General features: G+C 35.2%; 1 protein-coding gene across 1 annotated transcript in view; it reads right to left on the bottom strand.

Annotated features, from left to right (window-relative positions):
• Positions 1–609: 609 nt before the first annotated feature.
• Positions 610–16,294, bottom strand: part of spag17 (sperm associated antigen 17) — a 16,414-nt gene continuing 729 nt past the window's right edge. The window contains exons 2-39 of the mRNA XM_084138586.1: positions 16,134–16,274; positions 15,980–16,039; positions 15,631–15,762; positions 15,220–15,385; positions 14,861–15,055; positions 14,500–14,672; positions 13,734–13,895; positions 13,087–13,132; positions 12,066–12,184; positions 11,743–11,877; positions 11,532–11,642; positions 11,178–11,322; positions 10,904–11,089; positions 10,753–10,790; positions 10,532–10,630; positions 10,231–10,385; positions 9,715–9,851; positions 9,522–9,586; positions 9,171–9,419; positions 8,958–9,072; positions 8,724–8,837; positions 8,449–8,618; positions 8,193–8,307; positions 7,717–7,877; positions 7,438–7,576; positions 6,302–6,480; positions 6,092–6,224; positions 5,885–6,012; positions 5,629–5,799; positions 4,756–4,859; positions 3,901–4,031; positions 3,619–3,749; positions 3,211–3,402; positions 2,587–2,700; positions 2,430–2,484; positions 1,691–1,778; positions 1,396–1,449; positions 610–1,310 (exon numbers count right to left, since the gene is read on the bottom strand). Coding sequence (XP_083994712.1) covers positions 1,160–1,310; positions 1,396–1,449; positions 1,691–1,778; positions 2,430–2,484; positions 2,587–2,700; positions 3,211–3,402; positions 3,619–3,749; positions 3,901–4,031; positions 4,756–4,859; positions 5,629–5,799; positions 5,885–6,012; positions 6,092–6,224; positions 6,302–6,480; positions 7,438–7,576; positions 7,717–7,877; positions 8,193–8,307; positions 8,449–8,618; positions 8,724–8,837; positions 8,958–9,072; positions 9,171–9,419; positions 9,522–9,586; positions 9,715–9,851; positions 10,231–10,385; positions 10,532–10,630; positions 10,753–10,790; positions 10,904–11,089; positions 11,178–11,322; positions 11,532–11,642; positions 11,743–11,877; positions 12,066–12,184; positions 13,087–13,132; positions 13,734–13,895; positions 14,500–14,672; positions 14,861–15,055; positions 15,220–15,385; positions 15,631–15,762; positions 15,980–16,039; positions 16,134–16,274 — 4,959 coding nt within the window. The 3' untranslated portion in view covers positions 610–1,159. The remainder of the gene's footprint in view (positions 1,311–1,395; positions 1,450–1,690; positions 1,779–2,429; positions 2,485–2,586; positions 2,701–3,210; positions 3,403–3,618; positions 3,750–3,900; positions 4,032–4,755; positions 4,860–5,628; positions 5,800–5,884; positions 6,013–6,091; positions 6,225–6,301; positions 6,481–7,437; positions 7,577–7,716; positions 7,878–8,192; positions 8,308–8,448; positions 8,619–8,723; positions 8,838–8,957; positions 9,073–9,170; positions 9,420–9,521; positions 9,587–9,714; positions 9,852–10,230; positions 10,386–10,531; positions 10,631–10,752; positions 10,791–10,903; positions 11,090–11,177; positions 11,323–11,531; positions 11,643–11,742; positions 11,878–12,065; positions 12,185–13,086; positions 13,133–13,733; positions 13,896–14,499; positions 14,673–14,860; positions 15,056–15,219; positions 15,386–15,630; positions 15,763–15,979; positions 16,040–16,133; positions 16,275–16,294) is intronic.

Raw genomic sequence — 16,294 nt, 5'->3', positions numbered from 1 at the left:
GAGAGAAGAACCGAAGCGGACTGACTTGCAGCAGTGAGGGGATTTCCTTGTTTCAAACACTGATGCTTATCAGGCCTTTCTGTTACAGGTGTATCATTTACAGAAATAATATTCGAATAAACAAGAAGGGTGGCTGGCCGCACACTGATCCACTCAAGACTGAAAGTCTTGAAAACATATTTTATTTTTTAAATTGCATCGTGCAAAAAAGGGCAAAGTGCATGTGGGTTAAAAACAGAATAGACACCAGCAAGCAAACGTTTCAGCACATTGCTATCTTCAGTGCTCCTATGTGCTGAAACGTTTGCTTGCTGGTGTCTATTCTGTTTTTAACCCACATGCACTTTGCCCTTTTTTGCACGATGCAATTTAAAAAATAAAATATGTTTTCAAGACTTTCAGTCTTGAGTGGATCAGTGTGCGGCCAGCCACCCTTCTTGTTTATTCTATATGCCATTGGCTCTACGCACCTGTAGTACAAGGACCTGCAGTACAAGAACTTTTTTTCTGTTTGGAGCGCTACATATTTTTTCAAGAAATAATATTCTACCATATAAAGTTTGTTTACTGAGTCTGAGATTTATTAAAAAAATATTGCCATCACTAAAAGGTGATCATTTGTGGTTTTAATTGCAATTTTAAAATTAGCACATCTTCATGGGCACACAGACTTGTTTACAAAGCACAGCAAGTGCAGTTTTTATGTGACATCTGCTGAATAATTCGTTATCACATGTAGCTTACTAAGCATTTCCGTTCACACACATTTAATGACAGCTAATAATTAAAAATAAATCACTTTTAAATACAAACATTCAAAATAAATCTCTTAAAAATATGAAATATACTGAAATAAGTTAAAATGTCAGGATGAACTTCAAGTAGTTTTTTTAATTATAGTTTAATTTGTAGTAATTTCATTATGTGCTTATGTCATGTTATTGGTTAGGTTTAATTTATTCTTGTTTCAGTTTTTAGCTTCAACTTAAACATTTCATTTTTGTTTAATTTAGTTGAAGTTTTTTCAAATAAAATGTTTTATTTTATTTCTGCTTGACTTTGAGTAAATATTTTACGTCAGAGGGGTTCGACTGGCAGACAAGTTTGGGAATCCCTGCTCTAAATAAACAATATTTGAAAGAAAAAGTTACAAAGACAATCAGATAAAATGATTACGATTGAATATCCATTTGGTGGTACTAGCCTCATCTGTAAAGAGTGCAATTTCCTTTGGCTCAGGGTGAAAGTATGGAGTAACAATATGGTGTCTGAGTGCGTTGCAGAGTCTTTTCTGCTCCTGGAGTTCTTGCCTGAAGGTTGGACAAACAAAACATCTATGCATCACCCGCTTTGAGCTTCTAAAACCGAAACCGTTCAAACAGAATAACTGTTTACCTGTTCTGGTTAACCCTTTTCCCCCACTCTGACTTTTGCTTCTTTTTACTGACACTGTTAAAGCAGAAGTTGAAAGCAAACCTTACAAGTGCAATTAGTCACTACACAATTTCCCACTTTCAGTCGAATTTTATCTGTGGTCTATTCTTATCTATGAATTCTAATCCATTGGCTGAGCAAATTTACCCACTAAAATGTTGAGCAATAAGCTTGTTTGTCAACTCTCATTCAGGTCTGCATTTACAGATATTATATTTGTCGATAAGATGAGTAAATGCTGAACAATACCACTTACGACAAAACTTTCTGTTCTGTCTTTTCTTGTAGCTTGTGGGAATGTTGAGCTGCTCGCACTGCTTGAGTATAGAGAGACGCCACATCAGCTGGAACAGGAACAAAAACAGACAAACTGTGAATGTGAGACCAATGACAGAGCTTAACAGAGCTAGAAATCATACATTTACTTTTTCCTGCCGTTTAATATTGCAGAGCACAGATCCTTAACACTCTCCAAACTCATAATTTAAACAAAATTGTGGATTATTTTTGATATAAAAATACATTTTAAAATATTGTAATTCAATAATCCGTGCATTGGAGGGTTAAACCATAAATGAATGATTAAATAAAGTGTTATTATTATTATTATAGGTATAAGTTGTTCCAAACCTGCATGAAGTTTTTTCTTCTGTTGAACATAAATAAAGTCAGTTGATGGTCCCCATTGACACAAAAGAAAATACTTTGAAGAATGCTGGTATCCAAATAGTTCCTGGTCCCCATTGACTTCCATAGTATTTTTCTCTATACTATGGAAGTCAATGGGGACCAGGAACTATTTGGATACCAGCATTCTTCAAAATATTTTCTTTTGTGTTCAACAGAAGAAAAACTCAAACCGGTTTAGAACAAATTGAGGGTGAGTAAATGATGTTGGGTGGACTATACCATTAACTTCTTTTTTAAACAATAAATATTATTTTATAATTAAATATTTAGAATGTATGTTCTAATAAATAAATAAATATTCTCACCTGAAAGAGGCTTTATCTCCATTTCAACCGGAGGATCTACAGCTTCAGACAGGGACTAAAACAAACATAAAGTTTAAATGTATTTAAGCCAGACTAGCATACAGACATCTGAATTTCAGAAATTCATTTAAGAATATGACGTTGGATCTAGTCTGACCAGTACAAGCTGCAGTAGATCATTCTGATGAACCTTTTCCTCTGCTGTCCGAAGGTCCTTCAACTGCATCTTCTCCCATTCATTCTCTCTCTGTAGCAGCTGCTCCAAATATGCCTGTTTGATTAAACCCATAGAGCAAATATATATACAGTGTATATTTTTAAATATATTTCAAAATAGCCAAAACTATATTTTTGTATATATTGTCAGTTTAAATATATTTAAATTGTTCAATATATATATATAAACATTTTGCATTTACCCTGAATGTACTTTAAGATTGGAAATGGTATTTTCTTGACCTTTAAAGTACATTTTATAAAATATTTTGGCATTTGAAGGTTTGAAAAAAAAATTACAATATGGGAAAATAGTAGAATATAAATGTTATAAATATAAATGAATATAAATAGGTATGGTTATAAATGTTTAAATCAAACCTCTGCGTAAACCTTTTTTTTATTTTTATTACATTTAGTAACTGGTCAGTTGACGAACAAAGTAGGTTGAAGGGAAGTGAAAGGAGAACACTACTGAGGTCTGGTAATATTGTGGTTTTAACAACATACTATAATAACACAGGAAGGTTAAAAAAAGTTAACTTTGTGACAGGAATTAGAGCACCTTGACTTTGTCTTGTAGTTTCCTGCGCAGTGATTCAGTGACAGGTGGGTGCTGGGTAATCTGGCGCACCAGCAGCACGTCAGGGCATTCCAAAACTCGTTGAATGCGGATGGAAGAAGACTTCAAGGGTTTCTCCTTTAACTCGTGACTACAGCCAAGAGTGGTCCCAAAAGGAGGGCCTGGAGTCTTCTTCTAAGCACCAGAAATGGAAGCAAATCATCAAGGCATCATAAATGATTCACACTAAACTGCATACTCAAACACATAGGCATTTCCAAACATGTTTGGGAGCTAAAAAAAGGGATATTTAATGTGGATTTGTTTTGACAATATAAAACACACTGGTTGTTTGTTCCAAAGTTAACACTAAAAGAAAGTTTATAGGAACACCTATAGATTACGAATTACCTCAGATGCAGGGAATGACTCCCATTTCCTGGATTTGAGGTTGGTGGGAATGATGTCATCATCTTGGTTGGATGAGAGCCAATGAGTGCTGATCTCTTGGCAGGGCCTTAGGAGAGTGATACCAAATGATTCTGAAGAGAAATCAATGCAGGAGAACAATAATTGATATTTTACTTGCTGCGTTTATGCAAACTTGCCTTAAACAACATTTCAAATGGATTGATGTTGAAAATAGGCTCTATTGGCAACATCATGCACAGGATGAATGGAAACTGTCCTCACGTTGTGAGTCTGGTAGTGGGTCAGTGAGAACGGCGATAGAAGAGTCACAGTAAGCCTTCTGTAGGAGATCCTCCATATCTTGTGCTCTCAGCAGCTCTGAGGCTGACCAATCCTCATGTACCACAAACAACCTTAAAATGACAACCGAAGAAAAAGTAACAAGTCGGTTTTTCATTCTTGGAATGCAAATAAAATGCAATGTAATTTGTTTAAAAAAGCATCCTTGCTGAAAAAAAGTGATAATTTCTTTCCAAAAAAATCTTACTGTTTTAAATATATTTTTCTTGTGGCCTAAAACATTTGTACGGTACTGTTTATGGACACAGAGAGAAACACCAATGATTGCACAACATATCTGTGAGTGACAACATAAGCATTACATAAAATAACTACATTAAAAAAAGTCAACATTAGAAGATAAAAATAACAAAATATAATACGCCTTGTAATACTCGATTCTGACTGGTCGATCACTGCATTCTGCAGGCAATTTTGTCTAAAATGACCTCAAACTGTAGTCCCTTGTTTCCTACACAGCTGTTCTAGTTTCGTGTCTAGTCTGTAGCCATTAATAATCTCTTAAGAAAATCTGCTTGTCTTTAACGGGATAGTTCACCAAAAAATGAAAATCCTGTCATCATTTACACACTCTCAAGTTGCTCTAAACCTTCATGAAGTTCCAAAAATGATGTTGGTAACCAAACAGTTGCTGGTCCAAAATTGTTTTCCATAGTATAGAGACAAAAAATACTATGGAATCAATGGAGACCATAAAATGTTTGGTTACCAACATAATTTTTGGTTGGATTATCCCTTTAATTTTAAGTGACCTTGGGTGTTTTCTGAGGGGCTTACCTGGGTGTATGTGTTTTAAAGCCAGCATTCTGTTGGAGCTCTATTTCTGTCTCTCTCATTTCTGATCTGTTACTCGTGACGGTGATCTGACTATCTGCATTGACCTGCACACAGCATTAACATGTTCTGGGTTTTTATTTAGAATGACCAGGATACAAGAGAGAGAGAAAAAATTGTTTCCCATTATTGAAAATGAAGCTGAAATAGAAAAAAAACCCTTTTACTTAAAAACCTTAATGAAAGTTAAAAATGTTGTCTTGGCAAGTACTAAAATGACTAAAACTGATTTAAAAAATATTACAACTATATAGAATACTAGAAAAGCACATAACAAAATATAAAAATAAAAGCCAACTCAAAATATTTAACAGTTTGTCACTTGTTTACATCCTCTCAAATGTTTAAAAAATCATTTTAGCTATAACATCAATTATGTTCACACAACAAATATTCTTGACTTTGTTAGCTACACTTTTAATTGACAGGGTTTCCACACACACACACACAAAAGATTGCGCCTGCAAAAATAGTTGATGAAATAACCAAATGAAATATTTTAGAGCTGACCATAACTAATATATATATATATATATATATATCAAATCAAAAATGTGAAACATTTTCCCCCGGTTTCCAGACTAAAATGCATGTTTGAGCTGTTTTAACTGTAAGAAACTTGCACTGGCATATGTTAAAATATGTCAGTACCATTGTTTTGTCTCAAGATGCACACCAGTAATGTTTTATATAGGGCATGTTTATAAAAGCTACTTAAATGCCCTAACTGAACTAAGGCCTAATCCTGTCTTAATCTAAACCCTGCCTGTGAAACCGGGCCTTCATGTTTACTATAGACATTATCATGGAAAGTACTTGAAAGAAGTTCCCCTCGGGGTCCGTCACGTGACAGAGGACATCTGCTCCGTGGTTCATTACATATTGGCCTGGTGGGTCTTTCTCTGGTCCCTCTTTAGACTGATGAGATGTGTACACCGCTCCACCATCCTTATCAATATGGAGGACACCACCATCACGAGGAGAAATCTACATTAAAGTGACAGATGGAGGAGGATTTACAAATGATGTTCACAGATATATCTCACAGATATTCTTCCATCTATCCTCTTACTTTATATGATCCATGAGCAGTTGCACTGATTGAAGTGCCATCCCCGAAAAAAACATCACATGTTCTTCTCTCACAGTTCATTATTACCGTTGCGAAATCAGCTTTCTCCACCCTAACCAGTTTTTCTCCTGAAATCAGATTAAACTCTTACTTACTGATGAGACTGTATGAACTATTTGTGATAGTACAGCATGAACTCTCTTGCACCTGGGAGCAGCTGTTGTTGTAGCTCCCCCTGCTGGTAAAAAGTGGTAATACGTGTTCCATCTGCGTGATCTACTATCACGGTTCCATCTTTCTTCAACACAGATAACATTTTGTCCTCTCTTGTGACCACAACCTATACATGAAACATTTGTATTACAACAATCATCTATTGACACAGAAGATGTTAGTTTGAATCGACGAGGCACTCACTGTCCCACTAAAGGGATCTGTAGCATGATAGGCCAGTATCGGCTGCACTTGGACTTCCTTCCCTGCCACAGTGGCAATTCTTAGGCCAGATGGGGTGGTGGTGGTCCAAGAGCCTCCAGTAATCTCAACGGAGATTTTTAGTTTTTCATTTTCTATAGAGATTTGTTCTCTAGCCTTGCCTGTGAACCACAAAATACATTGTACAGTATATGGTTTAAGAGGACATTTTATTCATGTACACAACTGTTCAAAAGTTTGGGGTAAGTAATATTCTTTCTTTTTTAAAGCAATTGATACTTTTATTTAGCAAGGATGCATTAAATTAATCAAAAGTGACAGTAAAGACATTTATAAATAAACAAAAATAAATAAATGCTGTTCCTTTTCAGATTTAACATATTCAATGTATCATGGTTTACACAAAAATATTAAGCCGCACAACTGTTTTCAACAATGATAATAAGAAGAAATGTTTCTTGAGCAGCAAATCAGCATTTTAGAATGATTTCTGAAGGATTGTGTGACTGGAGTAATGATGCTGAATATTCAGCTTTGCCAACACAGAAATAAGTTACATTTTAAAATATATTAAAATATAAAACAGTAATAATATTTAACAATATTACTGTTTTTAATATTTTGATCAAATAAATGCAGCTTTGGTGAGCATAAGAGTTTTTTGACAAAAACAAAAAAAATCTTACCAACCACAAACTTTTGAATGGTAGTGAATACATAGTGTGAATAAATAAATCAGTATCCATAGAGGTTTTGATTAGATTTAGATTTAGATTTAACATTTAGATTCAACATTTAGATTTAGATTTAACATTTAGATTTAACATTTAGATTTAGATTTAATATTTAGATTTAACATTTAGATTTAACATTTAGATTTAGATTTAACATTTAGATTTAGAATTTAGATTTAACATTTAGGTGTAACATTTCATATTTAGATTTAACTATTTAAAATATCTCTAAGTTGACAAATATTGTTGTAAATGTGCTAAAAAGTGACCGTCAAAAATTCATACCAGTTTTTTAAACGTTGTTTGAAGCTAAATGTGACAAAATGTTGCTGTTATTTTCAGCGTGAGCCGCTTTACAAACGGCGCCCCATAGCTAATTGCTACCTTTCTTGTCTTTAGTGTCTTTGGTGTCCACTGTCAGCTCTTTGATAGGCTCTGCCTCCTTTAAGGGCATGTGTGGAACCAGCACACACACTGGTCCAGAGTCTGGACTCGTACTGACTGTTCCGTCTGCAAACAGGACCTGAAACACACACACATATACACTGTATACTTCCTCTGAGGTCATGATTTCATTAGGAGTGTGCTTTTTGTGCTATATTATCTGTATTATGTAGCAAAAAAGTGCATTTTTGACGTGCAATCGTGTGTATATGTGAATACCTCAGTAGATCCATCTCTCTTGTGTTTGATGACAGTCCCTGTGCCGGTGATGACCCTGGAGACCTCAGTGTGTGTTCTGAAGTCTGGGGTCGGGTCTGAACTAGACCCAGCATTATAAAATCTCTGTCGTATCCGAAGAGATCGGACACAAGATTCCCCATCTAAAAAACACAGATATGACCTTACAGCTGCTCTTCTTCTTATTCTTCAATCTTAAAGGCTGGTTCTACATTTAAAGACAGTTTACAAAATATATTTTCATGAAATGTGTTTTTTTTTTTTTTTTTTTTTTTTTTTTTTGAGATTAATACAGACTAGAAAATAAAATATTTTGTACTGGTCATTCCTGTGCAGTTCTTTTATTCATTATATTAAGAAATAATTTAGAGACATGAAAATGTACTGCATCGAAAGAACCGTATAGTGCATACATTTTATGTACTCAAGCTTTTTATCTATAAAAATGAATATTTCACCTGCTGAGTCCTCAAAATCAAAATGCAGGATAAGTCCATTGGGAAGAGATACATGTAGATTCAGGAATGGTGGAGGAGAGGAATCGTCCACCGGCTCACAATGTACCTCATGTACCTAGGAAACATTAGTAAGGGAGAAAATGGCTATTTAGTTATGATAATCTGCCTAAAATAATTTGCATGCTAAACTAATTTACACCTAACTAATGTAAATTCTTACTAACCAACTTTTTTCCATTATTATTTGTCCAATCACCTGTTCCTGTTGGTCTGTACACAGGGCATTAGGCACAGTGAGCTGGAGAGCTTGACTTTTTGTTTTATTCGGGCTGCTCTGACAGCAGGAGAGTCGAATGCCGTTGGCCAGTACAGCATAAAAAGAGCCATATTTCTCCGTCTCACAATCTGGTTTGACTCCAAGAGTGGCTGAATTGGGCAAAACAATATGTGTAAATATTAAAAAATATATATAAGTGATTTTTACAGAATGAAATTGGCTAAATTACGCTACATTACGTTTGCAACACATACCTTGTTTAGTGAACATGTCACAATCCTTTAGTTTGTCCTCTTTTTTTCTCTCAGAAATGTTTGTGTAGAACTGATGGCCATCCTTCTTCACACAAACCTTCACTTGTGTTATTCCTTAAGATGGAAAGCAATCATATAATTAAGGTATAAAAGTACACAAATTATGTACAAGAAGCTCTAAAAAAGCAAATGTATATTGTGCATGTATATTTTTGCATGTTTGATTTCTCAAACCTTGTGTGAAGTGAAAACTCTCCACATCTATTTGTCCTCCGTCACAGGGATAGAGAGACTGAACTTTGCCAGTGACCTGCACCAGTTTCCCATTTAAACTGTAACCTGTGAAGACCTATGTGAAATACACAAACATTTAGCCAATTCATTTCAAACTTAGCACCATCAATTCTAGACTACAAGCATTTTATGTGGTTATATATATTTTCAGACATTTGTTTTTCTCTCATTTGCTGGTTCTTCAGGCGTCTCTGGAACATCTCTAGTTTTGTCTTTAATAGCCGAGCTGGGTGTTTTGGACATGATGTCTCTACTCTTTCTTGAGGACACTGAAGTCTTCTTGTTCTCCTTTACAGAGTCAATTCTCTCTTCTACTTTTGGTGTTGCTTTTCCTCCTTTTTCTTTCTTTGTCTTTTTGGATTGCTCCTCCTCCCTTAATCTGTCCTGGTCCATTTTCCATGCCTAAAGTAAATACATCAGAAAAAGGACCAGTGTAAGGATCATGAAATCGGAAAATGTGTATAACTAAAATATTTATATGTTACGATCAACATCTCAGCTCACTTTGAGAGAATCCTCTCTTATATATGGTTCTAATGTGTCTGAGATTGGGGACTTCACTGGAGAGTCTAATAGAAAGAAATTCAATTTTAAACATGCACATCATTATATTCATAGTAACATATTTTCATATATATGTGATGTTATCTACATGATCCTGCTCATAGACACATATATTAGACATAAGATATGTTGCCTGTATTTCTGTAAGCCTCTGAAGGGGTTTGGATGGGAGTTCTTTCCGCCTCTTTCTTCTCCTGCTCCATCTGCCATTTTTCCTCTTCCTGTCTGGTCCATTCACTGATTGAGTCTGCCACATATTCCAAATAATTCCTACAAGAATAATATAATATAATATAATATAATATAATATAATATAATATAATATAATATAATATAATATAACATAATATAATATAATATAATATAATATAATATAATATAATATAATATAATATAATATAATATAATAATATAAAAAACTATTTTATATTATAGCAAAATATAATTATTTTTAAATATAATTATTTCACTGTTCTTAGTTCATTCCAGTACTTTCAACATATAGGAAAACTTGACATTCATAAATACATTTTTTACATTTTGATAGTGTAAAAATGTTTATTAAAAAAAATGTTAAGCAAATAAATGTTGAAATAAATTAGCTTTGGGTAATTGTACCATGTAAAACTTTTAAGATGAGACAAAGTACCTGAAGCCCACATCTGTGTGAAGTGATGTATCCCAGAATTCCTTGCAACTCCTCTGAGGGCTCATGGGATTGTGGCAGATGATATATGTGGCATTGTCTCTGGCACAGTGAAATGTGTCCACACATCTATAAGTCTCAGATGCAGACTGGAGGACCTGAATATGAGAAGAGATTACTCATTTGTCATTTTTTATTAAAAATTTCTCATAGATTTTCAAAATATTATATTGAAATTAGAATTATATATTATATTATAATTATATTGCAAAAATATTATAAGCTGAGATTTGAAGGTGGGTACCTGGGGGAAAACAGAAGCACTGTGCTTCTCTACAAAGTTCCAGTGTCCCAGCTGACGAATCAAGGTCTTCTGGAGATCTGTTACAGTTACTTCATTATCCTATATAAGTTATTAGGATATTAAAAAACAATCACTTGCTAATGATAGTGTCAGGATAAATGTTTAATTTACTTGTATAATGTTAAAATTTCAGCTTTTTTATTTCAAAACTTCAATCATACCGTTGGTTCATCAGTCCCAGCATTGTTTTTTGCTGATCCTTTAAAAATAAAACAACTGATGTGTACAATTAAAGACCTCAACGCTGCTTTAAAAATATTTGTTTAGAAATTGAATGAATTTGCAATGAATGATCTTGTGCTGGTTTCACACCTGGTGTCCTGCTGTTGCTCCAATACAGGTGTTTGGTGAATTCAACAGGGTTGTCCCATGGTGTGGGGTTTGAAAGGTCTGATTGAGATCTTTTAATACAGCCGTTCTCATCCACTGTAGTCAAAAGCATGCTCTCAAACACAAACAGCTGGAGAAGCCTCTGTAGCTCAGACCAGCTCAGTGACTCTGGAGATACATATTAAGTCATCACATTAGGAAGAAAACTGGACTATAGGTCCAATTAAAACAGCAAGTCATTGTCCTTGTTTCTCACCATCAGTGCAGAAGTGCATTAGCTCCTGTGATCTGGCCAGTCTAACAGTGGTGCTCTCAGTGTGTCTGAGCATCAGGTTGGTCCACAAAATGCTTTGCTTCATGATGTCTGCTTCAATTTTGACGACATCAAAACCATCCAGGATCTGCGACATATGAATAAGGATTTTATTTATATAACAGTTGTGTCAGTTGCATCCATATGTATTTACATACTGTTTATAGGTGACTTAAAGCTTAAATGTGCTTGTTTGAAACATGATCAATGTATCCAAGAGGGCAAATGTACAGAATAAAACATTTGTGTGTGCTTTCAAGCATTTACGGGAAACAGTTTGCATATTCACACGCTCACAGGAAGCTGAAGGAGTCTCCTCGCTCTGTCATCATGGTGATTGAGCAAGAGAGGGTGTTTCTGATCTGCATTCACTGGGCTTTTCTGCATCCCAAGATCCTCCATGAGTTCCTGCCATCAAACAAACAGATTATGGCAAATATAGATTGATTTTGATTTATAAACCCAGTGACTTTTGTTGTTGTAACATTGGTGTGAGCAGGCATTTTACCTTCTTGTCTTTTTCATCCTGTGGCAGACTCAACACAGATGAAAGCATATAACTGATTAGATCTTGGTCTGTTCTATCAAAGTGCTCCTCTGAATCAACTGATCCTGCATTGACTTCCTGTTCTGAGGCCACCACCTCGACACCACACAGGAAGAAATTTAGCAGCCACATTTTAAAAGAACTTAACAACTTGTTCACAGAAATGCCAGCACTTATTTTTGTCTCTTTAGTCTGTTCACTCATGTTGCGAATACAGTTTAAGGTTAACAGTCTTCTATCTCTTTAAATTAAAGGTTATATTGAATCCTACAAAGTTCCCTCACCTGCTCCAGCATGCAGTGCAATACAAGAGGTACAGATGTGATTTCAGTAGGAATCCTGTCCAGTAGGTCACAGTAGTATCTCATATCAACCTCTGTGCTCTGAACAGGAGAGTCTGGCTCTGCCGAGGAAACTCAAAGAGTCAGTTTAAGATGTCAGTTTTGGAGCACACACTGACACAGCAGAGAATAATATATGTGAATGAGCACAGGATTTTGTGCTCTTATTTTGAATATATATTTTCCTAGTGTTAGTCCCGCTCATTTGCAGGGTCTGCTTCATCTGAATTATCTGCACACACACATTGGATTTGGCACAGCTTTTACACCGGATGCCCTTTCTGACTTCCTCCTTCACTGAGAATGCTGGGACAGTCACACACACATAGGGCCAATTTGGCACATTCAGTCCACTGAAATATTATTATAGTTTTTATGGTAACACTTCACAATAAGGTTTCATCAGTTAACAAGAACAAGAATGTTCATTTCAACATTTACTAATACATTTAAAAGTAATTATTTGTTTACATTAGTTAATGCACTGTGATCTAACATGAACAAACATTGAACAACTATATTTTATTTTAACTAACATTAACATAGATTAATAAATACTGTAACTAATGTATTGCTCATTGTTAGTTAATACATTAACTAACGTTAACAAATAAGACCTTTATTGTAAAGTGTTACTGTTTTTATTAATATATGTATTATGTGTGTATCTGGTCCTGGTAAACCCTACGTTATGGAGACAAAATGTCTCCATAAAGATGGCAATATCCCCTTGTGGTGAAATTTTTTGGTCCCCGTGAGGAAAACAGTGTTTTGAAAATGTAAATATGCAGAAAGTTTTCTGTAATAGGTAGGTTTAGTCTAAGTGGATAGAATATACAGTTTGTACAGTATAAAAACCAATATGTCTATGGAAAGTCCCCATAAAACATGAAAACACAACATATGAGAGTGTGTGTAAAGGATGTAATGGTAAAACCAAAGCTCAGTGTATCATTTCATGTACCAGGGACTTCCTCTGACACTACTTTCTTCCTTGGAGTTTGTACAACCTAAAACATAAACCATGATAAATATCAGTACCAAGAAACCAACATGTACATCCTGCCACAATACACTTCTGAAATTAAAGTCCCCCTGTGGTGAAAATCAAGCTTTTAATGTTGTTTATATGTCTATGTGGTGTTTTTAATATGCTTTAAGACCAACCATGTGCAAATTCATAAGTCAACACCATTGCTGAGTATTTTCTCCTTCAAACTGCAGTGAACCAAAGACAGTCTCAAAAACGCGGTTTGAAATCGCTGGTGTTTCTGACGTCACAAACTACCTTGTAACCAATCACGTCAACGTGTGATCGTCAACCAGTGGATCTCTGAGCTGGTGTGAATAAGTGGAGGCGGGGCAAATTTGCATATTCATAGAACCGCGTATACTAAATGAGGCAAGGGTGTAGAGTTACATTCAAGCTATTAAGGTATGAAGATTTATTTTTCAAGGAATATGTTTTTAAATATGTCATTTTGGTGATCAAAGAATAAAATTATTGACTACAGGGGGACTTTAACTGATTATAAAGTGTTTTTTTTTTAATCACTGGCTAGTTTATTTGGCATATTATCAGCACTGCTATCAGTAAAGGCAGTCGTGTACCTCAGTGGAGCTCTGCGGTCGGGACTGCGGGATGGCTCTGCAGGCCAAAGGCACCTGGATCAACCTCATGCAGCTGAGATAATGACTGTACTGTCTCCTCCAGTCCAGGCTGTCATACACCAGACACGCCACACTCTCAAATATAGCAGCTCCAAACGCCAGCTACAGACAGTAGTGGATGATAGTACTATAATGTAATATGTAAACTTCTGTAGACAAAACAATGGCACTGACATATTTTAAGATATGTCACATATTTTAAGATATGTCACTGCAAGTTGCTTTCAGTTAAAGTTAAAACAGCTCAAACATGCATTTTAGTCTGGGACTAGTTTAAACCTTGTCTGTGAAACTGGGGGTAAGCACACTAAATAAAAGCTGAATCAAGGGTCTTATGTGCACCTTTACTTGAGAAACATAATGACATCAGATATTTTGTTTTGTTTTCTGAAAAAAAAAAAAAAAATCTAAATTTAGTTTTTGCTTAAAACAAGAAAAAAAAATCTGCTAATGGGGTAAGAAAAATAATATTGTTTTCCCTTCGAATTAAGTTTATTTTTTAACCTATTGGCAGATATTTTTTTCTTGTTTTAAGCATAAACTCATTTCATTTGGATACATTTTTCAGAAAGTAAGATTTAATATCTTAAGTCATTTTGCTTCTCCTATGTATCTTGATTTAAGAATGTTTAGATATTTGTACTAAAAAACAAGACAAAAATTCTGAGTAAAGTGCAGTGTGGTACAAGAATTTGTACATGTTCACCATTTCTTCAGCATTGTCTTTGTCCTGCGGCAGCAAATGGATCTTCACGCTATAGTTCAACCTGGCCACATCACTGAGTCTGGATCCCATATTCCCACTGTTCAAGACTTGATCCAACTGCTCCCAGAACACATCTAGCTCCTGCTGCCTTCTTTGCTTAAGAGTCTCAACTTCTGAACACAGAGCAAGTTAAATCTTGGTGACTTTAAATCCTGATTTTGTATGTATGCAAATGTAACATCAGCCTTCTAATTTGAGTACAAATACAACTACATCTCAAACACCAAATCCAGCAAATTCTGCATACACTATGTAATATAATTTGAAAGGAATAAGTGCAATGACATTCTTAGTAACTTGCCCTGATCTTCAGGTGAGTGATGGTTTTCCTCTGCCGCTGTTTCCGTTGTTGCCTCTGATTGGTCTCCTCTCTCTAAGTTCAGTTTTATAACATTGGACACATGGATTCCCAGAGAGTCCAGTGCAGAGATCAGATGAGGTTGGTAGAATCCCACTATCAGGATGTAGTGCTCTGGCCCGTCATCAGGTTCATCATCTGGACAGATATGTTTAAACTCAATATTAAAACACTATTTGCAACCCATTTCACTTTCAAATCTGACCTATTTCCAGGATATGCAACCAGAAGCAATGTTTTTTTTTTTTTTGGTAACTGGATTCCTAGTTTTAACCTTTTAAGTAACTGTGATCAGGCCTCACCTATGTATTTGATTATATTTTCCTCTTCCCCTCTGCGTTTGAGTTTGGTGTCTTTGGTTGGAACTGGAGGCTCGGCAGCTTTTTTCCCCTTTGCTGCTCCTTTACCCCCCTGATCCTTGCTGGCAGAATTCAGACCCGCTTTAACATGAGCATTCTCCTCTACAGCCTTAAATATACACACTCTGTGTTACTGTTTATCAGAAAACATAAGTATGATAAAATGTTTGCATAGTATATTTGATTAGAATTTTGCAGAATAAATCTGTGTCATCACATATTAAGTGTAAATGTAATTCTTCCCAGCATAATATAGTATTTTTTCCATAAATTATTGTTCACAATCTGGTTATCATTCTATATTATCAACATATATTGCAATACATGCTTTAGCTAATGGTGAAAAGCTCTCACCTTCTGCTCAGCAGCCCGTCTTGCAATGTCATTGTTTTTAATGGTCAGAAGCTGGAACTTTAGTAATTTTGCCATCAGGTTCACAGTAATTTCCTCTCCAACATCCATCATAGACTTTGCAAGTTCAGTCACCTACAGAAGCATGTCAAATGACAAATTACTGAAACCATAAATGGACAACATAATTTGACATTATTTTGTCATTTTAAAGGTCTCAAAAGACATTATGAAAATTATGATTATGATTCTACAATAAAAATCTATACATTATTTTATTTTTAATTCTATACATTATCATTATTAACACTATACTGAGATTACAATTTGTCATGGTAATAACAATACCCACCTCAAAAAACATGGGACCATCTTTAGTCTTTCTGGTCTTTGGATTTCCCAGTTCATTGATCTGTGTCACAGAAGATTGGTTTATCTACGACAACTGATTCTAATATTTCTTTTCTTTTATTACTTCATTAATGAAATCTAATTTGATCAGAAACCTTTTCCAGAGTGTCCTCCCAGGACAGCACGCTGAAAAGCTTGCGCAAGGGCTGTTGGACGGCCTGCTGGAGGGCGTTTATGAGCTGTTCATCCTCGGCTTTCTCTGCCTGCACCATACACAGACTGGCCCTCCAGTCATTCTAGCGTCACAGATGAGATG

The sequence above is a fragment of the Abramis brama genome (assembly GCF_963993115.1).
Source record: "Abramis brama genome assembly, chromosome: 16".
Classification (NCBI taxonomy): domain Eukaryota; kingdom Metazoa; phylum Chordata; class Actinopteri; order Cypriniformes; family Leuciscidae; genus Abramis; species Abramis brama.
This window is presented reverse-complemented; position numbering and strand designations above follow the sequence as displayed.